We start from the raw sequence: 24,694 nt of genomic DNA, 5'->3' as shown, positions 1-24,694 counted from the left end.
TGACCACCCTTTAGCACTGTCAAGTCAAAATCAGTGCTATTTTTAAAAACTCTTTCTCACTTTAAGTGCAAAAGAGTTAAAAATGTGATTAAAAAATTAAAATTTATTTTATTGATCCAATAAATTTGTTTTGAAGATTAATTTGTACTGCATTTCAACAAACATCTTTACTAGTTTGAAACGCGGGAAGATACTGTTAGTTCAAATCTCTTATGACGTTTTCCTGTGTATGTCAATTGTTTGGTTAAATTAATTGAAGATAACCTCACACTCGCTCAAAAGAGGACAATTTTGTCTAAATTAAAGTTTATATATGACTTTGCCTGGTGAGTAATGGTGATAACACAACCCAATATAATCTGACTTGCATTAGCTGATCTAACAAATAATACATAGTAAATTTAGTTTACCTTAAATATAATGATTAAACCAGTCTTTTTCTTTCTTTGTGGTCAATAGGAAACATGAACAAAACGCAAGTATTTTAAGCAATTTTAGCGCATTTTATTACATTCAAAAAATTAGATTCAAACCAGGCATGGAATTTATCTAATTTTAACTCTCACAATAAGCATTTGCATGGAAAAAAATTAAATCAGAATTAAATTTATATTGCCAGCAAGAATATCCATATAATAAGTTCTATGATATAAATGCAAGCAGAAGTGGGTCCTTATTTCTTGTCCTTATCAGAAGGTGGCTTCTTTTTTTCCTTGGCAACATTATCAACTGCTTGACGCACTGCTTCACTCTGCGGATCAACTCCAGGCAAATTCTCAAGGACACTCTGCAGAAAGTCTGGGTCATTCATAACTTCAGCAATCGAAGTGCCGGCAGCTGCTGTGCCAGCACCCTCATCCACATCCATCGGCATTTCCTCTGTAAGGTAATGAAATGAAATAAAACCCTTCATTGTGATCCTCTGGGCATCAACTTACGGGCATCTTGCATGGACATCTGCATTGCGAAAGCAATCTGCTCGTCCTCAGTCATATTGCTGAAATCAGGAGTCGCGCGGGTGGCAGCGAGAGGCTCTTCCACGCCCTCCATGGACATAGCGAGTGCTCTCTCCAGCATAGCTTCGTCAGTTCCAGCTGGAAATGAGCAAGATCTCATTGAAGCTTCTACCCAGCGACAAAAAAGTAAATTACCTCCACCAGTTTCGGCAGCTGCAGGAGCAGCTTGAGCGGACTCAGCCTGTGTGCGCCTAGCCTCATCTTCCATTCGCTGGCGTTGCTCTTCCATAGAAACTCGAAGGGCCTACAACACATAATAACTGTAATTCTCCTCAATCTGATAAAGCCATTTCCTAAAAAAATGCACTTTCCGATGAAATATTCATATTCAATGACATTGTTGTTATGTAACAGCCTCAAAATAATTCAAAATTATCTTTGAATGCGACGATATCAATAAATTTAATTAATATACAAAAAAATCATGCTGTTTGTTAATTGAGGGAAAATGAAATAATATTAGTACAATGCTTAAAATAGAAAAGCATCTTATTTGAAGGCCCATTATTTGAACAACTATCCATTTTCAAAAATGATCAGATGAGAAGGACATTAATTAATACTCACTAAATCACTTTTCAGTTTAATTCATTCATTCAAACAATGTTTAGTGATTTTTTTGTAGCAAATTTAAGAGCAAGAGAAGAGCAACGAGAAAGGTAATATCAAAAGCAACTTAAAATAAAATAGAATTGATAATATTTTGAATAATGAAAATAGAAAAATACTGAGGCACAAAAGTCACTAATTTGAGTTTAAAAATAATATTTGCTGAAAGTAAAGGATTGAACTTACCAGAGCCAATTCAGGATCCTCGTTGGGGTCAACTCCAAATTCAAAACCAGAAGCTCCAAGTCCTGCGCCACCTGTGCCATCCTCACCCTGAATATTTTTAGTTGGATTTCAATGAATCTATGTTAAATAATATTGTGATGATTCAAACCTGAATGATTGGAGACGAGAGAAGAGCGTCAGACAAATGTGGGCCCGGGGGAACAGTGACCAAGTGGCTTCCAGTACCATCCTTTCCATTCAAAGTGTTGACGAAAGATGTAAGCACATCATTGTTAGAAACCTAAAAACCAATGAAGTTTTAAATTTGGTGGCATTTGCTGGATCGACGGTACTTACCTCCTCACCAAAGCTCACAACATCAACATTAACTTTTTCTTTCTTCAGACGCTTTGCCAATTTTACCAGTTCTTTGTCTTCCATCTCAACAGGGCTGCCGACAAAAGCTACAATTCTCATCTTGTGATTTTTTCCTTGACGATGCTTTAATGCCAACTAAACAAGAGGAGGTTATAATTTTAAATAAGAATTTTAATATTGGTTCCTAACATGGGCAATGCGAATTCCAGTAAGAAGGCTGATATTTCCATTGGGTTGGACTTGGTGCAGCTTAGACATAATTCTTCCAACATCCGTGGTCAGGGTGGCCAAAACCTCAACGCTGAACACGAAGTATTTGATTTAATCAGTCATAAATTATGAATTCATGAGGTCGACGTACTTAGCCATGGTTAATAGTCCCACATTGTTTTCTGGGTTGGACCTGGTCTTCGAGTGGCAAACCATACTGACGGCATCCTGTTGGGCCTGCATTCTCGTTGGCAAGAAATCGCCATTCCTCATGAAGTCCGAGTTGTCCACACTAGAGCGTGAAAGATGATATGTATTTATCAATTGACGCCATTGGAGAAAGAATAAATTAAAATGTTTTGTGCCGAAAATACGTAAACACGGCTGAAAGCTGTCGAGTCATCGAGCAGTTCAGTTCACATTGCGATTTTTCAAATAATTCTAACAAGCACACGGTATTATTTGATGCCAAATAAAAGCTAATGAACTCATTATTTCATCCGCAATGATTAAAGGCAAAATGTATGGCTACTTTAAGAAGAATTTGATATTATTTTACAGACATACCAAATCATAGTTGATTCGAGCACCATCTTGGAAATCTGTAACGCAGACGGCAGACAAACGCATGCGCTAAATGTAAAAATTTAAGCTATGACGGCAGCCGCCAGCCCTCTTCACTCCTATGGACTATGGAGCACTATGGAGCGGCTGTGTGCAAGTTAAGAAGTTCTGTGCTCACTCGTGAGTGGCGCGTCGATCGTTTTTCCTCGTTACGCCCACGGTTTGCCTCAACTCCAATGATCGACGTGCCACCTTTGAGTGGGCACAGAACTTCTTACCTTGCACACAAATCCACTGTACAGACCACCAGGCAAGAATGAGAAGAGAGCGGTGCAAGTTTTCGTTGTGTTCGACCTTCAAATTTCTTTTTTATGTTAAAATGTTTGAACAGAACTGTACTGTGCAGTGCTATTTTAAAGCAAATTAATCAAACAAAATTGATATAAAAATGCATGGTTAATGGCTAACCATCGTTCCCACATAATTATTCAAAGCTGCTGCGCTTTTCATATTCATTTATATTTTATAGAAACGAATTTTTTTTTAAATTGAGTAATATCGTTGGATCTTTTCCCGTGAATAATTATTTTCATCCAAAAATTTGATTTTAACTACAAGAATTAAAGGGATGAAGATTATTTATTTCTTCAGATAAGTCTAAACTGTTGAGAAGTAAAACTGGGGGTGACTTTTTGAATGCGTTATCTAAAATCACTTCAATTTTGACACCTAAATATCAGAAAATATAATAAATTTTTACACAGTATATTTTTAAGTTGATTATTTTGTCCAAACATCAGAGATCAGAGACGCATGCTAAAATTAAAAGAATTAAAAGTACATTCCAAACATTTATTAGATTTATTACGCTGCTCAACAGTTTTAGTCCTTAAAATCATACACGCCATGAACTTGAATAAATTTAAATAGCTTAATAAAAATAGCTTATATAATTACAGTATCAATTAAATTGTAAGAATTTGAACTTAATAAGTGAAAATCCAGGGTCATATATTTATATGTATTGATAAACTCATAAATTACTAGCAAGAAATAATACAATACATAAAACTTTCAAATAAATCGCGCTCTTTGTTTTGCATGGCGCTGTCGCTGTGTTTGTTGTGCTTGTGCAGCCGCAGCAAAAATTTGCGGTGGGAGGACTCCAAAGATTGACAGAATATGAATATGTATGATATGCAAATATCTGTGCAATTTTAGAGGTAATTAACACAAGCATTTTCTTCGTCCAACTATTGAATGAAATTTCCAATTTGGAAGGTTCTCGTTGACCATCTCTTCTTATTTTGTAGCAAACGAAGGGCGTGCCGAATCGAAGTCACTTTCACCAGCGCCTTGCGGCTGTCTTTCTTGATTTATGGTTTTTCGCACAATCTGCATGCGGACGAAATGAAAGTGACCATCAAATGTGAGTTGACTGCGCTCTTTCGAATTTCTATACTTTTTCTACAACCACATTTTACGTGTTCGCTCCAGGCTGGGCTGGTGTGGCGACTTGGCGCTGGGTTGCCAATGATGACAACTGCGGAATTTGCCGAATGCCATTTGATGGATGCTGCCCTGAGTGCAAATTGCCTGGAGATGATTGTCCTCTGGGTAAGTAATACCGATTTGCGATTCAATGAGAATTAATTAAAAATTTAACTTGCAGTTTGGGGCCAGTGCTCTCACTGCTTCCACATCCACTGCATCATGAAGTGGCTCAATTCCAATCAAGTACACAGTCTTTGCCCGATGTGCCGCCAAGAGTGGAAATTCAAGGAATAAATTGATTTTATATCTAGTACTCAAATTAAGGTATGTTTCTCCCGCAGTGATAGCAAAACAAGAGCATTATATTAAATATCTTTTCCAAGGTGAAAAATGTCGTCTCCTCCTTCATTGCCATTCACCTTGCCTCCCTTGCCGAAGAGTTTGAGTGGAGCCTTGGACAAGGACAATCTCGTACTCTTGCAGGAAGAGATGGTGAAGCAGCAGCAGCCAGCCCGGCAGCGTCCCATTCCTCCGCCAAGGAATCCTCCTCCTGCACCCCCTCGAAATCCTCCTCCTCCGAGACCGAGTCAGAAGAGGCACGCTCCTGCTCCTCCTGTACCACCACCCCCAATCGGCCTTCAGCACCAAAGCTCTTCCTCTCGCCTGCAAGTCAATCCAATCAGGGTGACGTCCTCCCTTGATGCTCAACTGGCAGTTCTCAGACAGGAAATGGTTTGTAATTTTATTGGAAGATTAAAAGTTGTAAAAATTAAAGCTCTGCATGGCTAGCATTTTTGGAACAAAACCTAATCCCAAATTCAGCACCTGAATTACAAAATTTGTACCACATGGTCAAATCATCACACTAAAACGCATTAAATTTTGATTTTAGGACAGATTATTATTTGATATTATTGCATTAGAATGTCTGTATTAGGCTGCTGTATTTAACTTATTTAAACTATGGCTACTTCGCAACCCTGTTTTGCAATTCAAACACTAAAATGCAGAAAGGATTGATAAATCTAAAATTATAACTGATAGTTTTTATCTTATTTAATTATTTGATACCATAATTTCAGGGTAAAATCACAAGAGCCAAAAACTCGTAATCTTGGAGCAGGTGTGGATTTAGATATAACTATGTAATAGTAACCAAGCTCTGGGTTTTCAAATAACCTCATGGATACACCTGGTATTCTATAAATGGACCTATGTAGTTATCTATAAATTTACTATTGATAATTAATCAGATCAATTGGATCACTGAACAGTGCAAAATATACTTTGTTTACTATCTTTAAAATACCTGTTGATGCCTCTTTTGAGAAGTTTATCAGTTGGTTGGAAAATTTAATATTAATTTACATGACTGTAGGTTGGACTGCGGCAGCTGGATCTTTCACTTCTATCGCAGCTTTGGGCGCTGAATGAAAACATTCAGGAGTTCCGTGCGATGCTGCAGGAGCAAGATGAAGCAACGCTGTCGCCACCGTCGGCCGACGAAAACGACGAAATGTTCCGCCTGGCCCCCTCTGCCGGCATCCGATTCCCAGGGGGGACAACCCTCACAGCAGTACCTGAGCAATATATACTTTCGAGCAGCTCTTCAGAGTCAAGTGTCGAATTTGGTAACGTGTGAATCCTGACAGAAAACAAATGAACACGAGAGTGATAATGCGGGTGCAATGTATAATGAATCTATTAAATAACCTCCTATTTCATGGAATTATAATTCCTCTCAAGTCCTTGCCATGTTAGAATTAAAAAAAAACACGTCTGTATTCACACGTGTTGAATTATAAAATCATTAAAATGTTACTCAAAATGATGTGTAATAAAACGAACTTACATTCCCTATGACAACATGCGTTTTAATGGAGTTCCTGGGTATCTTGAGCGCAAGAACTGCTACTGTGTTGCCATGGTAAAGCACTAAATCCATCAAATCAAAACATCACTGGCGTTGCCACGGTAGCATTAAAAAAGTAGCTTAAATTTCTATCTTGTGGGTTGAGAAGATAAAGATGTTGAAAAGGAAAAAACTTGGAGAAAAATGCAAGGACGAAGGACCGACAAAAAAGCAGCTGGCCTTCCTCCAGGAGGTTCTCCGAGGTGATGGAGAGAGTTCGTCCCAACCAGAGCAATTTAACATTGTACAAGAATATCATCAGCTAAAGGCAGAGTTGCTGAAGCGCTTGCAAGTGAACCAAGAGCCCCCTCGGCAGATCAGTCGTGGATCAGTTCCTAAAAGAAAGGAGCTGTTGCCTCCAATTAAAAGCAGTCACAAAAAGAGAGCAATAAAGGTGAGAATCATTTTTAGGATTTTGAGATGAGATAAACGGAATTTTCAATATTAACGATATTACAGAAAATTAGCAGACCATACACAGAAATGATGCAGCAACGGGTGGAATATAGAAAAAAATTATTGGCTTATTTGAATGAGGGTAGTGAGGAGGGCGAAGATGACGAAAAAAAATTGGAGCGGAGGATGCAACGGTACAGACGATACGTCCAGCACGGAATCGGGACTGAGCACATTGCGCCTCTCCAGCAAAGCTTTATCAACAGGATTCTAAGCTTGATACCAATTAGGTTTTTAATATTTTTACATTAAATATGATATACAATTGTAAAAATCTTAAAAAATCTGTGGCCTTCTATTTTTTTTCATTTAAGATTGAAGAAGAATTTCAAAGATGAGCTGCAAACACTGCTGTCTGAAGTGCAAAAAGAATTCATCCAAGAAGTAAAAGTGTCGGTGGTGGAGTACGTGCTGCACCACGATGACAGTGCGCCACTAAAAGGACTCGACGCACGTCCGCGCCTCAACTCTGTGGAGCGCACGAGACAGGCTATTGCCGACAAAAAGCGAAAAGAGACTATGGGCCGAACCAGAGTCTACATTAGGAAAAACTTGCACACCGTCAATCACTGCATACTGCTTGTGCTCGACATTTGGCATAAGTGCTTCAGGTCAGGACTGTTTATGATTTATAAAAAATGGGTTAAAACAATAAATTTAATGAATTCAGTGAACTAAGATTAGTTGATCTGAAGCAGTTGAGCTCGCTGGAAAAGGCCATTGAGCTGAAATCCTTTATGGACTTAATTGGCCAGCAAATTGTTACCGCTGTTTTGTATTTGAAGAACAACTGGTTTCCTGCGTTGGAGACAGTATTTCTGCAGGTGGAGATTATACTTTTTATCAAACGCGGATGAATATTTCTGCTATGCTAATATAGGGTTGCAGAAAACGAATGCTGCCGCCGGCGACTGCAGAGAAGCAGCGAAAAGATTTCTTTGAGTGTGTCGCCACGATAATGACAACTCAAATGCAGCAGCTCTGCATTTTGTCCATTAGAGACTTCACAAACTTCATTTGTGACACGAAAGTAAGTCATAATAAGTAATAGAAAAATGCTAAAATTATTAAATAACAACCTGCAGTCGCGGCGCAACAAGGGATTCGTTTTGGAGGTAGCCTACAGAAGTAAGGTGATTGCCTTCGATCCGTCTTTCCCGACATTCAAATTGGAAATATTGAACTTGATCGATAAATTCAAAGACGCCGTTTCGAGAATACCGCGAATCGAGACGGTGCTGGTGGAGAAACTCGGACTGCAGCCCCTTCCGCAGGAAAAGCGCCTCTTGAAGGTATGCAACCCGCGCGTCATTCGCGGCGAGCGCATTGCATACACAACTCACTGCAGGCGTTCATTGTGAATTTCTGTCATTGAAGCCGGCGATTCCGAATAAAATTTTGAGAGAAGCGAAGGAGACGCTGATTGCAAATCTCGACGAACAACGCATTCTGCCTGAAATGCGAATCCAAGATTTTGACTGCTACATCAGCCTCATCAACGGAGAAGTACACATTATTTGCCACGCTCATAGTTTGAATGAATTTTAATAAAATGTATCGCTGCAGTGGCAAGAGGAGGTGGACCGTTTCCTGCGCAGCAAGCAGTCATACGACGAGCTCGTGTCCAGGGTAACCGAGCTGCACGAGCTGAGTCAGACCATCCCTTGCGACACGTGGCTCGTCGTGGACGCCGGCCTCTTTGAGGTCCACCGCGGCCCTTTGGTGGTCGCCCTCGTGCAGGCGGCCATTGCCCTTAGAGACCAACTACTGGCTCACATGAGGGCCGACCATCTAGCACTCTCCTCAAAGTGAGTGAATTCAATCGAATTGATTTTTACAGGTCTTCCTGACCAATTTAATGTTTTAATTTTATTTTATTTGGTTAATAAGTCTAGAAAAATTATTGCGATTCCTGCCCTTTGGAAATTGTTGAATACAGTTAAAACTCTTATTGTTAGAAACCAATGATTTTACTATATGTATAATTTGTTGTCCTTAACTATTTTATTTTACTGTTTTGTTTTATTCGGTAAAATATTCCGCTTACTGATTAAAAGGAGCGTGCTATTATTATAGTAAGTTATCAATCTATCCGTGAATTAAAATATCAGGGAAAATAACACCAGTGAAAGCAGATTACAAAAAAATTGGAATTTTAGTAAAGGCGCGCACAGTTGTAAATAGTGGAGTTTTGTTGTCTGCGGATCATAATTGATAAATTGAAATTAATTTAGTTTTCCTTCATTTTGGTGTTTTTTTCTCGATAAACGTGTGTTTCCAAGCTAATTAGAATATTTAACAAGGCTAAGTGAGGAATACGAAGAAATCGCGACACGCGCCTTGGCCCCGCCAGCAAACACGGCCGAGCTGATGACCCTGAAGGAATATGTGCATCAGGTCGAATCGAGCACCTTGGCTCAGTTGGAAGACCGACTGCGGCAAGTGTGTCAGTCGATGCTTTTCTTGGTAGACCACATGACTGTTGCACCTTCTGAGGTCAAGCAGAATGCTGCCCCGTTCAAATGGTACGGTAAAATGCCCGATGTACTCGCTGAACACGAAGAAATTGTGCACAAGAAAACTGCTGAATATCAACAAGCGCTCAAGGTATTGAATTTCTAACTTCAAAAAATGATTTAACTTCTGATTGAATCATTACTTCTGTTAAGTGAGCAGTATTTTTTGCAATATTTAAATTTTTGTTTTTGTTTTACAGGTGAGAACGCAGAATTTTGTCGAGTCCCTTGCCCAGCAAGAGAGGCTGGTAGCTGAATTCCAAACATTGGGCGACATAAATGAGTTGCCGAGGTATTTGCAACGAGCGCGGACTTTGCAATCGCGGCTGAACGCTGCCATGACGGACATCAAGCAGTTCAACGCCGAAGAGGCTGCCTTTGGATGGGAAACCTCGCAGTATCCACTTCGCGAACAAGTTTGTTTCAGACAGCGCAATCAAGATTAATTATAAAATTTAATTATTAAAATTTTCTTAGATATCGGAGCAGTTGGGGCCGTACCTTGAGCTTTACGAGACGGCGAACGGTTTTATTACTAAACACGAACTGTGGATGAGCAGTCAGGTCGGAGCATTTCATCCCGTCGAAATAGAGGCTGAAGCCGAACATTTTTGGCAAACCGTGCAGCAGCTTGAGAAAACTTTCACAGACGTGCCTGTGGTGAAGCAACTTATAAGCAAAGTAAAAGAAATAGCCGCGCTCTATGGAGTTTTATGGTACAGTTTGAATTTTTGAATTGCTAGGTACATCACTGTATCGAAGAATTCCGCGACAATTTGCCAGTGATTCAGACTTTGGGAAATCCAGACATGAAGGAGCGGCACTGGGAGAAAGTGTCTGAAATCGTGGGGTTCCCCTTGAAAGCGGACACATCACTCACTCTAGCTCGCATAATCGACTTTGGTTTAGGCGACTACAACAGCAAATTTCAGGTGATCAGCGAGTCCGCCACGAAGGAAAATAATTTGGAAAAGGCGCTCAACACAATGATCGAAGAGTGGGTCACAATGGAATTTTCAGTCGTACCATACAGGTGCTGCTCAATTTGCTCTTGATAAATATAAATTTTTAAATGTGAATTCATCAGGGAAAGCGGGACGTATTTTCTTTCGTCAATAGATGACATTCAACTCCTCCTGGACGACCATATAGTAAAAACGCAAACAATGAGAGGGTCACCATATATAAAGCCCTTTGAAAAGGACATTACGTAAACCTTGTTATAACTTTAGTTTTTCAGAACGCGCTAATAAATCTTTCAGGGAGTGGGAAACGAATCTAATGCTTCTGCAGGAAATTCTCGACAGTTGGATGAAAGTTCAAGGAACGTGGATGTATTTGGAACCGATCTTCTCGTCGCCGGACATAAATGCTCAAATGCCAGAAGAAGGCCGACGATTTGGAGCTGTCGACAAGGTTTTTGTTCAATTTTGTGCAGAAATTTAAAAGTGAAGTTAATTTTTGAAAGATGTGGAGAGATATAATGAAAGTAGTCGTGACCGATCTGCATGTGCTGGTCGTTTCAAAAATCGACAAAATGCTCGAGCGCTTGCACAAATCGAGTGACCTTCTGGACGCCATCCAAAGAGGCTTGAACGACTATTTGGACAAGAAAAGGATTTTCTTTCCTCGCTTTTTCTTCCTCTCCAACGACGAACTGCTCGAGATTCTTTCAGAGACCAAAGATCCCTCCAGGCATGAGAAACATGCAAAGCGTTATCTTAATCATCATTAATCTAAATTTTAGGGTTCAGCCAAATCTGAAAAAGTGTTTCCGCGGGATTGCTAGACTTTCTTTCACGGAAGATATGGCAATTTCCTCCATTATTTCTGCTCAGGGAGAGGATGTTGAGTTGGTCGAGGTGATCGATACAGCGTCCGCGAGGGGACAGGTCGAACAGTGGATGCAGCAGTTGGAAGTTGGAATGAAAAGTAGCGTTAAAAAGGTATTATTTCAACCACGTGAAACGCTCAAAAATTACATTCAATCGAAATTTGAAATATTAGCTTTCAAACAAATATTTGTAAGTTTATATGCTTTGAAATTTTTTAAAGATTATTCTCGACTGTCAACGTGATGTGGACTTTAAAGGCGATAATAAATGGCTTTTGGAGAGTGCGGGCCAGGCGGTGCTCACTCTATTTCATATTAAGTGGACCCAAGACACCGAGAAAGCAATTGAGGAGGGCACGCTAAATGAGCTGTTGAATGTTTTTGCAAAGCACATTGAAGAAGAGACAGAGCTGCTGAACCAGAACATTTCCTCCAGTAATCGATCAATGCTTGGTACATTTTTTACTGTAAATTCTAAAAAGGTTTTAAATAGCACCAATAACTTTAGGTGTACTTTTAAGTCAAAATATTTACTGTAGAAACGTAATTATGACTTTGATTAATAACGGGGTGCAGAAGGTTGAAGATTTTCATTGGATAACTCAACTTCGCTATTACTGTGAGGTAAAAGTTTGGTATTTGGATGTTCAAGACCCTGTTTGAATTTTTATTATTGTATAGGAGAAGGAGATTTTGATTAAAATGCTGAATGCGAGCACATCATACGGATATGAATATTTGGGTGACGTCGTGCGCTTGGTTTTGACTTCGCAAACAATCCAATGCTATCAAGCAATTTTTGCAGCTTTGAAGTTGAGCCTAGGTGAAAAGAAAATTTAATTCAATGATCTTGGTAGAATTGAAACAATCCACAGGGGTCGTAATTGACGGTCCTGTTAGTTCGGGGAAAACGGAGAGCATAAAAGATTTAGCAAACATCGTGGCTAAACAGTGCGTTTTCGTAAGTTGCTCGTCAGAAATGGACTGCACTACTCTTGTGAAGCTGTTCAAGGTTGAATTAAGTTACTGGAAATTCACGTTTGCAGCTGACTTTTTTATCAAAAGGGGGTGGCTTCGTCTGGAGCATGGATTTGTCTCGACGAGCTCGACAGCTTGGGAGTCAAAACGCTCTCTTCGATGTCGCATCAAATTTTGGCCATTCAAAGAGCAGTGAAAGCGAAAAAAGGATTTGTTATACTGGACAACGTGAAAGTCCAGCTCGACTCGTCTAGCCTGATTTTGGCAACGCTTGGAAATGCCGGGTCTGCGAAGTTGCCAGCTAATCTAAGAGTATCGTTAATTTGTAAATCTAATAAGAGGTCGAAAATATAGCGGGACCAAAATTTTAGTCACTTCTGCGACCAGTTGCTATGAAAATTCCTTCGATCAGGATCCTTTCTGAGGTGGTTTTGGTCGCAAATGGATTCCGTGAAGCTAAAACCCTTGCTAACAAGATAGTACAAGTCTTCAGTCATTGTGCAAGAAAATTGTCACTGCAAACGCATTACGACCATGGTACTTCTCATTACATGATATAATTTACGATTGCACGCTAATAATTTACTAGGTTTGCGAGCTGTGAAATCGGTTCTCGACTGTGCCATTGCACAAAGATTTTTGAGAAAAGATGCACCCGAGGAAGAAATTATCTTAGACGCAATAGAGAGCGTGAACAGCTCTAAATATACAAGTTACGATTTAATCGTATTTCAGGTAACATACATTTCACACAGATAAATATGATGAACTGATTGTTATTTCATTTGTTAGGAAATTTTGGCTAGAACATTTTCTATCAATGAATGCGGATTGGAAGCAAAACAAGCCAGGCAGCAATTGATGGAGTGTGTCAGGAAAGTTTGCTCAAGCAAAAACTTGCAGCCCACTGAGAGTTTTGTGGAGAGCATCGCGAAAATGTGCAGTGCACTCAGAGTCAAGCAAGGGGTCATTGTTCTCGGACAGCCTCTTGCGGGGAAAACGACTGCGTACCAAGTGCTCGCCGCTGCACTTAATGAGCTCGTACGTATTTTTCTTCCCTCTGAAATTAATATTTAAATTACCTCATTTTAAAGGAAAATAAAAAGGTGCAAATGACAGTGATTAACCCCAAGTCGCTGACGCTTGAGCAGCTCTACGGCGCGTTTGATCCAATGACTCACGAGTGGACAGACGGGGTTTTGCCAAAATGCTATCGTCAAATGGCATTGTCAAATTCTCAAAACAGGTTTTTATACAATTTGGATAAAAATATAGTTTCGTGAATCTTTTTGCAGAAAATGGTTAATATTTGACGGCCCAATCGATTCTTCCTGGGCAGAAAGTTTGAATACCGTACTTGACGACAGTAGGCGCCTGTTCCTTATGTCCGGAGAAAATTGTTTTCTTCCATCAGGAATGAATCTTATGTTTGAGACCGACGAACTCACAAATGTTTCCCCTGCTTTCGTAAGTACAATGGAGTACGCGACTAAAAATTTATTTTTAATCGATATCAAAAAGGTGTCTAGGTGCGGAATATCGTACATCAGCACTGAAGCGGTTGGTTGGAGGTCACTTTTAAAATCATGGATACAAAATTTGCCGGGTGTCTTGAAAGATCATTTGCAAATAATTACCGATTTGTTTGAAAGATTCTGTCCCCCATTGATCAACATGCACAGGAAAGGCATTTTTAAGGTAATGTTCGATGTGTGATTTATTTTGTGCAGTTCAAATTAATTCATTACAGTCCGAGTTTCCTTTAATGGAGTGCAATTTGCTCCGGTCAACAACGAATATATATGACTGTTTTGTGACTCAATACACAATAGATGACGGAAAGGATGAAATATCAAGCATAGATATGAGGGCGCAACTTGAGGTTTGCAGTCGGCTTTTTTCCTTAAATTTATTCTACTGTAAAATAATTTAGGGAATTTTCTTCTATGCATGCATTTGGTCCATTGGTGGAGCACTAGACGCCGCGAGCAGAGTTAAATTCAACAAAATCTTCAGGGGGCTTATGGCAAACGAATTCCCGTCTGAGCTCAAAAGCGAGTTTCAAATCACAGATGAAATTGCGCCTCCTGTAAAACCATACATTTTTCCAATCCCTGATAATTTCACCGTGTACAATTATCGCTTCTTCAAAGAGGTAAAAATAAGAATAAAAATTTCAGTTCCTTATGTAGAGATTTAAAACAGGGAAAAGGAAAATGGAGACCCTGGGAAGAAGACTTGAAAGGTTCCCCGCCGATTCCACGGGAAATTCCTGTCAATCAAATAATTGTTCCAACATTGGAGACGGTGCGGTGCTCAGCTCTTTTAAACCAGCTTGTAAGCCACAATAAACCCTTGATCTTGGTCGGCCCTTCAGGTGTCGGAAAATCGATATACATGTCTGTAAGTTTGAATTTTCAAGCAATTTAAGCGTTTCATTAATATTTTTGTGTAGGATTTTTTGGAGAACAAAGTGGATAAAAATGTTTACAAGCCCCTGCTAATTCTTTTTTCCAATCGAACGTCAGCTCAAGATATCCAAGATTTGGTCATGAGCAATGTTGACAAGCGTAGAAAAGGTTGTGGAATAGTGATTTTAGAGGGATTCCAATAGAGATGTTATTTTTCTGTAGGTGTCTACGGTCCTCCTCTGGGCAAAAAATGTCTCGTTTTTGTCGACGATGTCAACTTGTCCGAGGTTGTTAACAAATGCCAGCCCCCGGTAGAGCTTCTGCGACAGTTGCTAGACCACGAGACGTGGTTTGAAATCTCTACCGGATCTCCACAAAAAATCACAGATTTGCAGATTTTGTGTGCTATGGGATCGGCACCATTTGGTTTGCTTAAAACCTCTAAAAGGTTTTTGAGGCATTTTTCGGCAATTTCCATTAACGAGTTTGAGGAGACAACTCTCGTCGCTATTTTCAGCAGACTGATGCTTTGGCATTTAGACACGCGGTAATAATTACACAGCGACGATATATATTGCTAAAATTTAAGTGTGCTCACAGCGGATTCAGCAAAGAATTCGACCCTTCAATCGATGAATTGGTGGCGGCCACCCTTAAAGTGTACGCAACTACGAAATCATTCCTGATGCCGACGCCTTCGAAGTGTCATTACATTTTCAACCTGCGCGACTTTTCACGAGTGATTCAGGTTTGGTGGAAAAATTCGATTAAAACGTGTAACGCGCTTAGCTTATGTTGAAATAGGGCGTGCTTTTGTCTGTACCTGAGGCAATCGAGGATTTAGCAGCCATGAAGAGGCTGTGGGTGCACGAGGTTTTGCGAGTTTTTGCGGATCGAATGCCCGACATAGAGGACAGAGACTGGCTCTTGCAGGTCGTCAGGGAAACTTGTTCCGAGAAACTGGGCAACGACATGGATCAAATGTTCAAGCACTTGGCCACGAAGGAAAATCCGGTATTTAAATTAATTAACTGTAGCAAGACAGTTCCTCGCACGAGTGTTTGTAGCGAATCACGGAGCTGGAACTACGGCAGCTACTGTTTTGCGACTTCGCTAATCCCAAAGCAGACGCCCGAAATTATAGTGAAGTGCACGAAATCGACAATTTGAGAAGTGTTGTCGAGAGGTGTCTCGGTGAATACAACAGCATGTCGAAGAAGCCCGGCGAACTGGTCATGTTCAGGTTTGCCAGTTTGTCAATACATTAAATTTAGTTCTTTCAACTGACGTTACAGATACGCAATGGAGCACTTATCCCGAATTTGTCGGCTACTGAAGCAACCAAGGAGCCACGGCCTTCTAGTCGGCCCAGTGGGCCTGGGGAAACAATCACTGGCGCGATTGGCAGCGTCAATATGCTATTACGAACTGTACCAGGTAGAGCCAGCGTGCTTCTCTCGCATTAATTGGAACCTTATATTTTCCAGCCCGACATAAACAAAAATTATTCAACAACCAAATGGCGTGAAGACATTAAAGAACTGCTGATTAGGAGCGGAACTTCAGATCAGAACGTAGTTTTACTCTTTTCGGATGAGCAGGTATTTATAAATTATTTTTACAGGTATGTTATGTCGCTAAAAACGATATTTATAGGAAAAGAGCGAAATTTATTTAGAGGATGTAAATCACTTGCTTTGTGCTGGAGAGATAGCGAACTTAATAACTCCTGACGAAAAAGCGGAAATTGTGGAGAAGATGGGAGAAATTGACAAACAAAGGGACAAATCAGTGCAAGTATGCGAGCAAACAGAAAATTTTTATCATCATATCAAACCAATTATCAAACTACACAGACGGATGGCAGCAACCCAGCTTTGCTGAACTTTTTCTTGCAAAAGCTGCGAGATCAGCTGCATATCATAATTTGTCTCAACCCAGACTCAAAAAACTTCAAGAGAAGATTACAAAAGTTTCCAGCTCTAATAAATAATTGCACCATCAATTGGTTTTTGGTAAATTTAAATTTATTGTGGTATTTTGTGATAAAAAAAACCCCTCAAGGACTGGCCTGATGACGCATTGCAAGATGTAGCAGAGAACGTTTTGAATTACTGCGGTCTGGAGGGCAATGAATTGCAAACGTGCATCGATTTGTGCAAATGTTTCCACGCCGACGCTCAGGCTTTATCTAAAAAAGCCAAAAATCATTTCTTTAGCTTAATCACGCCCACGACCTACATTGATTTTCTGAAGATATTCAAGAAAATTCTGATTGATAAAAGAAGGTACTCAAGTATGAAATAAAAATATTTAAAATCAAATTGGAATCGAAAGATACGTAATGGAAGCCCAAGAGAAATGTAATACAGCAGCGGACAAAATATTAGGGGCAGAAAAAGAAGTTCCTGAGATGCAAGAGGAAATTCAAAATCTAATGCCGAAACTGAGAAAATCGGCTGAACTTGTCGAGCAGGGATCAGTGGCGGTTGAAAATGAAACTAGAGACGTCACGGAAGTAAGAAATGAAAAACTAAAAATATCAATTTCTCACAAGCATTCTTCTTCATTAAAAAGACCGAGCAAAAGGTGCTAGTTGAGCGTGAGCTGGTCCAAGAAAAAAGAGAGAGGGTGAAAGTTCTGCAAGAGGAGTGCGAATCGTGTGTTTGCGAAATGCTGGCACCACTTGACGAGGCAACTGCTAATTTGGAGAATTTGTCCCTCTCGGATTTATCAGCGCTAAGGGGAATGAAAAGTCCGCCAAAGAATCTCAAGTTGCTGATGGAAGCGATTTGCTTGATGAAAGTAAATTATTATTTATATGATGTTGAACTGTGTAAAATGCTATCATATATAGGACGCAAAATCAGAAAAGGTCGCGAATCCAAATGCGCCCGGCAAAACGATGGACGACTATTGGGGCCCAGGAAAGAAATTACTGGCTGACCCTAAATTTGTTGAAGGCCTGATGCAAATCGACAAGGAAAATATTCCATCAAAGGCCTCAAAACAGATCCAAGAGCGAGTTATTTCAGATGACACATTCGATCCAGATAAACTAAAAGCCGTTGCTCCAGTGACGGAAGGCAAATTAAATTAATTAAAACCCGCTTGCTCAATTAATTGAATTTAACAAAAACTTAGTTTTATGCCGGTGGGTCATTGCCCTGTACAACTACGACGTGGCAGTCAAAACTGCAGCTCCGAAGCGGCAGCTTCTGGCCGAGGCGACGGAGGAACTGCAAAACGCGAGCACCGTTTTAGAAGTAAAAAAATTCCTAGCCACTATTTGAAATAACCAAAATAAATTTTAACTTTAAAGGAAAAAGAAACGGCTCTGAGAGAGGCTGAAAGTAAATTGACTGACGCGAAGGCTGACCTCGTGCAAGCCCAGGCACAAAGGGAAGAGCTACACTCGAGGCTGGAGTTGTGCCAGAAAAAAATCAAGCGTTCTGAAGAACTCCTCGCGGCACTTCTTGGCGAGACTGGCAAATGGCAAGCCAGGGCAAAAGAGCTAGCACAAAGCTTTCAGTCTATTACAGGCAAACTAAAATTATAATCCAAGCATAATTTTATTTAATTTTTTATTTTAAAAGGGGACATGCTCGTGTGCGCGGCATCGGTTGCGTATTTGGGTCCGTTTGGCCCTAATTTACGGAGCCAGCAAACCACCAAATGGGTCCAGGCGGTCAATGCTAAGGGTCTGGTGTGCTCTGCGCAGCCTGAGCACTTCAATTTGAGCACTGTCTTAGGGGACAAAGTAGAGCTGCTGGATTGGAACAATATCGGTCTCCCTTTGAGCGATTCTTTCGTAATGGGAAGCGCTGTGATTATCAAGTATATTAAAAAAATTAATTTAACTCTTAATATTTTAAAACATAACTAGGCATTCGGAAAAATGGCCCCTTATTATTGATCCTGAGGGACAAGCGAATAAGTGAGTTTTGTTCACTTTGCGATAAGCTAACTTTAAATATATGTAAATTGCAGGTGGATTAGAGCCATCGAAGGGCAAAATCAGTTACAGGTTTTGCGGTTGTGCGATTCTGACTACATTAGAAACTTGGATTCGTGCATTCAAAACGGAAAAGCTGTAAGTAGTGAAGGTGTTAAAATGAAGAAATACTAGTTCATGTTTCTGTTAGGTGCTGTTAGAAAATATAAGTGGGGAGCTAGATCCCATACTGGACCCACTGCTGATGAAGCAGACTTTTAAACAAGGAACCATGGTCGCCGTCAAGATTGGTGATTCAGTGATTGAATACAATCCAAATTTCAGGTAAACTTTTTAAAAATATGTCGTTGCTTTTATGAAAATATATCGTGAGCAGACTTTACATCACCACACGCAAAAGAAGCTTTAAGATGTCGCCCGAATTCGCTTCAAAGGTTACTTTGATCAACTTAGCGTTGACCCCGCTCGGTTTGCAAGAACAGCTGCTATCAGTAACTGTACAGAGGGAAAGGCCAGACCTCGAGTCAGAAAAGTCGCAAATCATGACCACAGGAGCAGATAATTTACGGTATTTATAATTTTTTAAAAAGAATGTCCAATTACTGGAATTTCATCTTCTACAGACAACTACGAGAGCTAGACTTAAAAATCTTGGACGAAATCTGGGCATCTAGCGGCGACATTTTGGAGGACGATATGGCAGTGCAAGCCGTCTGCCTGGCCAAAACGTTGATCAACGAGGTCATCGAGAAAAAAGTTAACAACGACCAGACCGAGGTGTCAATCGACAAGTCCCGTTTACTATATGAACCGGTGGCGGAGAACGCCAGCAATTTGTACTTCAGCCTCGTCCAGCTGGCTGCTCTAGAGCCTATGTACAAATTTTCTCTTGCCTGGTATACAGATTTATTCATCAATGTGATTGATACAACCGAACGGGTGGAGGACTTGCAAAAACGCATGCAAGACTTGGGAACGCAGTTGTCACTCACTCTATATCAAAGCGTTATGCCATGTGTTTTTGAAAAGGTTGGTTTCAAATTTACTGAACAAACAATCCAAAAAATACACTTTTGATTTTTCCCTTAGGATAAAATAATATTCGCAGTATTGATTGCGAAGGCTACGAAAAAAATTAATCTCGACGAGGAAGAGTGGGAGTTTCTGCTCGAAAACGAATTCCAAAGAGATGAATCGAATGAGAGCTGCTTTGAATGGTTGTCTTTGTCCTGTTGGCAAAGGTTAAATGCTCTTTTTCAGTTATCTGGATATGAAGTAAGGACATATTATGTAAATGCAAAGGACACGACGATTTCGTTTAATGAATTTCAGCATTTGAGAGATAATTTAAAAGAAAATGAAAATCAATGGAAGGAGTTCTATGAAACAAAAACCAAAAGTCTAGATATGTGCCCAGTTAAAGTAGAAGAGTTTAAAGTTTTACTGATTCTAAAATGCATCCGACCTGACATGTTAGTAGAAACTGCAACCAACTTAATTCAAGGTTGTCCTAACCCTAGTTTCAAGCGTCAAAATTAAAACCGATTTTCCCAGAAATTCTTGGAGCAGATTACGTTAACCCGCCATTGTTCAATCTGCCCTCATCGTTTTCTGCTTCTTCGTGCAAAAACGCCTTGATTTTTATGCACCAGCCAGGCTCTGATCCTACGTCGACCCTTCTAAAGTTTGCCACCGACATGGTGAGTGCAAACCGTAGTGAAAATTTCACTCTAATATTTGCGAATTCTAGCGAGTGACCCAAAAGATGCAAATCATATCTTTGGGCGAAAACCAGGGTCAAGCAGCGGCATTGGTTATTGAGGAAGCAGTGAAACTTGGGTCATGGGTTTTGTTGCAAAATTGCCACTATGAACCTGATTGGATGATCCATTTGGAAAAGGTCGAGAGCAAAAGGCTAGCCAACCCACAACTAAACATTTTTTATATTAGATTTGCGACGGATTGGGAGCGGAATCAACGCATCCCGAGTTTAGATTGTGGCTTTCGTCAGTGTCCACCGATCACTTTCCAGAAGCACTTTTGCAAACAGGCATCAAGATTGTATTTGATCCACCCATCTCAGTGAAAAATAATATGCTGATGTGAGTTGAGTAAGAGTCCGTTCAAAAATAATGCGACTGTTGAAACGTGTTTCAGGACTTTCACCAGCGACCCTATCTCGGACCTTGATTTTTACGAAAGTTGTGGCAAACTGAGTTCGGAATTTAGAAAATTACTGTATAGTTTTTGCTTCTTCCACGCCCTGACTATGCAGCGTACCATGTTCAGGCCCCTCGGTTGGACAGAACCTTACAAGTTTACCGAGTCGGATCTCAGATCGAGTTTAGTGCAACTCCAATCGATTTTAATAAATTCAACGGTTATACAAAAATTATTTAATCTGCTGAGTGTCAATAATTAATTCATCGTATAGGAGCTCTCCCTGCATTTCGTTTACTATGTCGCGAGTGAGTGCTATTACGGCGGACTTATGTTTGATCCCTGGGACCAGAGATGTCTCGAGAATCTACTTGCTGAGTGCTGTCGACCGAGCGTTGAGAATTGCAACTTTTTCTGCGACAAACTAGGTATTTCACGCGAGCTTAGGACCGACTACAATTGTAGAATTGTTTTTTTAGAACTGTTCAAGTATCCCGTGAACTTTCAATATGACGAGCAGGTTAACCACATAAAAAAGCTCCCTAATAGAAACGAGCCAGAGCTCTGTGGTATTAGCAACAGCGTTGGTAAAAAGACTGACGAGAGCCTAGCAATAAAATTCATTTCAGACCTGCATCTGTCCCAGGTAAAAATCATATTTTTAAAATTTTCTTTGAAATTGATAATTATCCCGTGGTGAAACAGGAGGAGTTCATTTTTAAGGTGCGTAATTTAATTATTTTTATTGTTTAACACTTAACAAGAGCGGTCTCTAGGTTATTGCCAAAGTTTCTGCCTCAAAATATGAGCAAGAATTGGTTGAAAATGCAAAAGGGATAATAAGCGCCCTGCCAAGCAAATTTGATCTAGGTGAAGCGACGGATACAGTAGCAGGACCACTGAAAGCAGTTTTAATGCAGGATTTAATCCAGTACAACGAGTTATTAAATGTCATGTGGTGTTCACTTGAACATTTCGTTAAGGCCATGCAAGGTATAATTGTATTATTATTGTTATATATAATACAGCCATGATATTTAAAGGGAAAGAAAAAATGCATTCTGAATTGGAAGAACTCGCAGCGAGCTTGACCGCAAACCGAATTCCTGAGTGTTGGAAACCAAAGTGCTACGCGTGCATTAAATCGCTAAAAGCATTCATCTCTGATTTAAATAAACGAGTTCAGTTCTTTCGGGTACATTTGAATTGAAAGTCAAAGCATGTATATCTGATATTCTTTAATTCTAGAATTGGTTGCAATCTGGTCAGCTGAACGTGTTTTGGCTTCCAGGATTTTTTGCGCCCAACAGCTTTTTGTCAATTTTATTGGAAAATTGTAGCCCTGAAACTTTTGACGGATTGGACGCGGAAAAGGTTATAATTGAGTGCGAGGTAAATATCAGTTTCGTCAATTTACTACTTGAATTAACAAATTGAAACGCAAAGATTTTGCGAGATGACATATTGATCGACAAAGGCGTTGTTGTGTCTGGATTGTATCTCAATGGTGCAAGTTGGGATGCAGAAAATAACTGCCTAGCCGAGATAGTGAAAAACGGTCCATACAGCGAGTTTCCCAAGGCAATCTTTAGCAAGCTTTTAATTTAATTGACTAATGATTGCTTCTAGATTTGGTTGAAGTCGTTCCTTCCATCGAATCATCACGATGGAAAAAAATACACTTGCCCAGTTTACCAAACGTCAGAGCGGCGCGGCGTTATCAACTCGTCTGGTCTTTCCTCAAATTTCCTATTTTCGGTTCAACTTAATACAAACACAGACCCCAAACACTGGATTCTCCGCGGAGTCGCCCTACTTTGCCAACTACCAGATTAATAGGTTTTACAGGCGTAATTCGAAACGCGAGGAGTTACTCCACTTCACAAGATATCGTTTATGTTAATCAAATTACACTCAATTATTCTAATACATGGATTAAAAATGGAAAATGTTCGAGCGCGCGATGCACATACCGGTTTCTTAATAGCGTCCAGACCTTCCCTCTCTGTCACGGGAGCGACTCCTGCGACGACGTTCCTTTGAGCGGGAGCGTTTTTCTCTGGAGCGAGATCTGCGGTGAGGAGAGCGAGATCTGGAAATCGGAAATGAATCAGTTTTGCATGTAAAAATATGGTAGTTTAAGGTGTGATTGAAGTATAGCAGTTTAACTCACAATTAAATATATAAGGTCACTCAGGTGTTGGTTATTGATTTCAGTCCAATGAAAATGAGATAAAATTTAGATACAATTTGAACACAATAATATATTGGATAATTACCTGCGACCGCCCTTACGCTTGCGACTGTACAAGTAGCGCCTCAAGTCACGGGAGATAGGCTTTAAATGCATGAAGTTGCAGAAGCCGCTGCGAGTACACTCCCTAAAATAAAATATTAATAACATATTAAGCACTCAATAAAAATTATTGAAAATGATGGATTTAGCATAAAAGACCTTCTTTGCAACTTTGATAAGTAAACTTTTTGATTCACCAATGAAGTGTTCATTGGCTTTTATTTCTGACCCAATACACTTGACGTAAATTGAAAATAAATATTGCTCACCCCATCTCATACTGACGGCAACATGCTTCGCGAAAATCCGTTACTGGGCTGAGTTCGGCATAGACTGGTCGACCACCGAACCAGCGATTGTTTAGATCAGATACCGCTCTTTCGGCATCTTCTTCTCTGCGGAACTTGATGTACACGTTTCCGACAAGGTGGTCACCAAGATTGTCACAGACGTTCATCTCTTCAATCTCCCCATACTAATGACGTTTATTTAAACATTGAATTAAAGACGATTAAGTTTCATGTTAGAAAACATACCTTATCTTCGCATTCCACAAAGACGTCTTCGAAGAAATTGTCGTAATGCTCCTGCATTTCTTCATCAGACACATTTGCAATCACTGGAGAACAAATTGCGCATTAGTACATCTAAACAGTAGCAGAGGCCTTCTTCAAACTTACACTAAATGATAAATTTGCTTTGATTGCTTCAATCTCACATCAATATCATGTAGTAACAACGTGAAAAAATATTGCAAAGGGGAAACTAAGTATAAAAAATATATAAATTACTGTTTGAGCATTTTGGAGGAAGTCCAAGTGATTTTAATAGTTTTAACTGGTCACAAATTAGTAAAAATTAGGTTCATGTGGAACACAACTCGATAATACTTACAGTGAGACCCATCTGCAGATTTGGCTGAATTTTGAGGATTGACGTACAAATTTTGCAGCAGCACGGTCTGTAAACAGCTCTTTATTGGTTACACAAACTCAAAATAAAAATTAAAAACATACCTGACTGAATGTTGGTTTATTATGAATACGAGAGCATCGATCTCCATGCCGGCAAGCTCCAATTTTGAAGTAAAAAGAACAGTTTACTCTGAAAATAAGAACATTTTAGTGTTCAATTAACTTGAACCTCCACAGGCATAAATGTGCCTGTCGAATAATGGTTGAGATAATTAGAAAAAGATGATCACGAATTGGTTTCGTAAGTTTCTTAACTAAAACACGCTTTTCACGGAGCGGGGGTTCCAATGCAACGAAATTGAAGCAAAAAATATTGCACGCTACTGAACTAATAAAGTTCAAACATTATTTTCCTTACTTGTCCTTTTCGGTACCGAAAATAGAGGCCAAATATTCAGCCATCCTTCAGGAATATCGGCTTAAACCAGAGAAATTGTGGAAAAAGCCGATCTTCTACCACCGTCAATGAAGCACGATCAACAACAACAGCATTAGAGGCGTACACAGGCACAGGCGCAGTACAGTACAGGCGTTCAGCCGTTCTTGTCAGTTTCACCAACAAAACTTAATAACTATTTTGCGAGCTGTGAGTTATCTCTAAAATTCGATCACTAAACTCCATCGAGGTAAATTGGAATTAAAATTTAATCGATGAAAATTTCTCTGGTTAAATACAATATTATTTATTTAAGAATTGATTTATTTTGATATTTTTAAACTTTTTTCGAAATTAAAAATCTATAAGATACATAAACAACAATCTCAG

At 39.8% G+C, this 24,694-nt stretch overlaps 4 protein-coding genes across 7 annotated transcripts; 2 read left to right on the top strand and 2 right to left on the bottom strand.

Annotated features, from left to right (window-relative positions):
• Positions 1 to 482: 482 nt before the first annotated feature.
• Positions 483 to 3,074, bottom strand: Rpn10 (regulatory particle non-ATPase 10). The gene is made up of 9 exons (XM_065497302.1): positions 2,946 to 3,074; positions 2,530 to 2,670; positions 2,358 to 2,469; positions 2,148 to 2,303; positions 1,960 to 2,091; positions 1,812 to 1,898; positions 1,152 to 1,260; positions 939 to 1,094; positions 483 to 879 (listed from the first exon to the last, which is right to left on the bottom strand). The coding sequence occupies exons 1-9, from the start codon at positions 2,969 to 2,971 to the stop codon at positions 674 to 676; spliced, it is 1,125 nt and encodes a 374-aa protein (XP_065353374.1). The 5' UTR covers positions 2,972 to 3,074; the 3' UTR covers positions 483 to 673.
• Positions 3,075 to 4,012: 938 nt separating this feature from the next.
• On the top strand, positions 4,013 to 6,302 carry LOC135934649 (anaphase-promoting complex subunit 11). Of its 2 annotated transcripts, XM_065476557.1 has the most exons (5): positions 4,013 to 4,165; positions 4,256 to 4,371; positions 4,440 to 4,559; positions 4,615 to 4,760; positions 4,820 to 4,952. In XM_065476557.1, the coding sequence occupies exons 2-4, from the start codon at positions 4,353 to 4,355 to the stop codon at positions 4,728 to 4,730; spliced, it is 255 nt and encodes an 84-aa protein (XP_065332629.1). In that variant the 5' UTR covers positions 4,013 to 4,165; positions 4,256 to 4,352; the 3' UTR covers positions 4,731 to 4,760; positions 4,820 to 4,952. The 2 variants fall into 2 exon arrangements, with proteins under 2 accessions (XP_065332629.1, XP_065332627.1); XM_065476555.1 differs by lacking the exons at positions 4,013 to 4,165; positions 4,256 to 4,371; positions 4,440 to 4,559 and adding an exon at positions 5,815 to 6,302 and having other exon boundaries at positions 4,623 to 4,760; positions 4,820 to 5,168.
• Positions 6,303 to 6,930: 628 nt separating this feature from the next.
• LOC135944815 (dynein axonemal heavy chain 7-like) lies at positions 6,931 to 22,626 on the top strand. The gene is made up of 64 exons (XM_065492064.1): positions 6,931 to 6,938; positions 7,119 to 7,415; positions 7,475 to 7,616; positions 7,685 to 7,834; positions 7,890 to 8,096; positions 8,182 to 8,310; positions 8,371 to 8,612; positions 9,108 to 9,411; positions 9,521 to 9,736; positions 9,798 to 10,001; positions 10,064 to 10,353; positions 10,408 to 10,530; positions 10,583 to 10,736; positions 10,789 to 11,015; positions 11,068 to 11,266; positions 11,376 to 11,607; positions 11,663 to 11,778; positions 11,836 to 11,977; positions 12,030 to 12,166; positions 12,220 to 12,444; positions 12,504 to 12,669; positions 12,722 to 12,867; positions 12,925 to 13,173; positions 13,227 to 13,378; positions 13,428 to 13,599; positions 13,654 to 13,830; positions 13,883 to 14,014; positions 14,066 to 14,287; positions 14,338 to 14,535; positions 14,588 to 14,711; positions 14,766 to 15,090; positions 15,144 to 15,291; positions 15,348 to 15,557; positions 15,611 to 15,786; positions 15,839 to 15,980; positions 16,031 to 16,144; positions 16,200 to 16,340; positions 16,400 to 16,558; positions 16,608 to 16,831; positions 16,881 to 17,061; positions 17,121 to 17,348; positions 17,401 to 17,629; positions 17,688 to 17,809; positions 17,866 to 18,085; positions 18,134 to 18,380; positions 18,430 to 18,480; positions 18,534 to 18,636; positions 18,689 to 18,822; positions 18,875 to 19,066; positions 19,122 to 19,527; positions 19,588 to 19,773; positions 19,831 to 20,002; positions 20,053 to 20,198; positions 20,249 to 20,398; positions 20,449 to 20,600; positions 20,656 to 20,878; positions 20,933 to 21,086; positions 21,138 to 21,304; positions 21,364 to 21,381; positions 21,435 to 21,651; positions 21,702 to 21,853; positions 21,907 to 22,050; positions 22,105 to 22,239; positions 22,288 to 22,626. Exons 1-64 carry the CDS (start codon positions 6,931 to 6,933, stop codon positions 22,492 to 22,494), a joined length of 11,457 nt encoding a protein of 3,818 aa, XP_065348136.1. The 3' UTR covers positions 22,495 to 22,626.
• Positions 22,529 to 24,448, bottom strand: U2af38 (U2 small nuclear riboprotein auxiliary factor 38). Of its 3 annotated transcripts, none has more exons than XR_010574132.1 (7): positions 24,287 to 24,448; positions 23,971 to 24,058; positions 23,849 to 23,915; positions 23,491 to 23,573; positions 23,224 to 23,429; positions 22,832 to 23,039; positions 22,529 to 22,750 (listed from the first exon to the last, which is right to left on the bottom strand). XR_010574132.1 is itself a non-coding variant. In XM_065476552.1 (7 exons), exons 1-7 carry the CDS (start codon positions 24,328 to 24,330, stop codon positions 22,639 to 22,641), a joined length of 702 nt encoding a protein of 233 aa, XP_065332624.1. In that variant the 5' UTR covers positions 24,331 to 24,448; the 3' UTR covers positions 22,529 to 22,638. The 3 variants fall into 3 exon arrangements, 2 of the variants coding, with proteins under 2 accessions (XP_065332624.1, XP_065332625.1); XM_065476552.1 differs by having other exon boundaries at positions 22,938 to 23,039; XM_065476553.1 differs by having other exon boundaries at positions 22,529 to 22,729; positions 22,938 to 23,039.
• Between the last annotated feature and the right edge of the window lie 246 nt (positions 24,449 to 24,694).

Source organism: Cloeon dipterum, chromosome 1 (assembly GCF_949628265.1).
Source record: "Cloeon dipterum chromosome 1, ieCloDipt1.1, whole genome shotgun sequence".
Taxonomy (NCBI): Eukaryota; Metazoa; Arthropoda; class Insecta; order Ephemeroptera; family Baetidae; genus Cloeon; species Cloeon dipterum.
The sequence above is the reverse complement of the archived record's forward strand: the minus strand, read 5'-3'. Positions and strand labels throughout refer to the sequence as shown.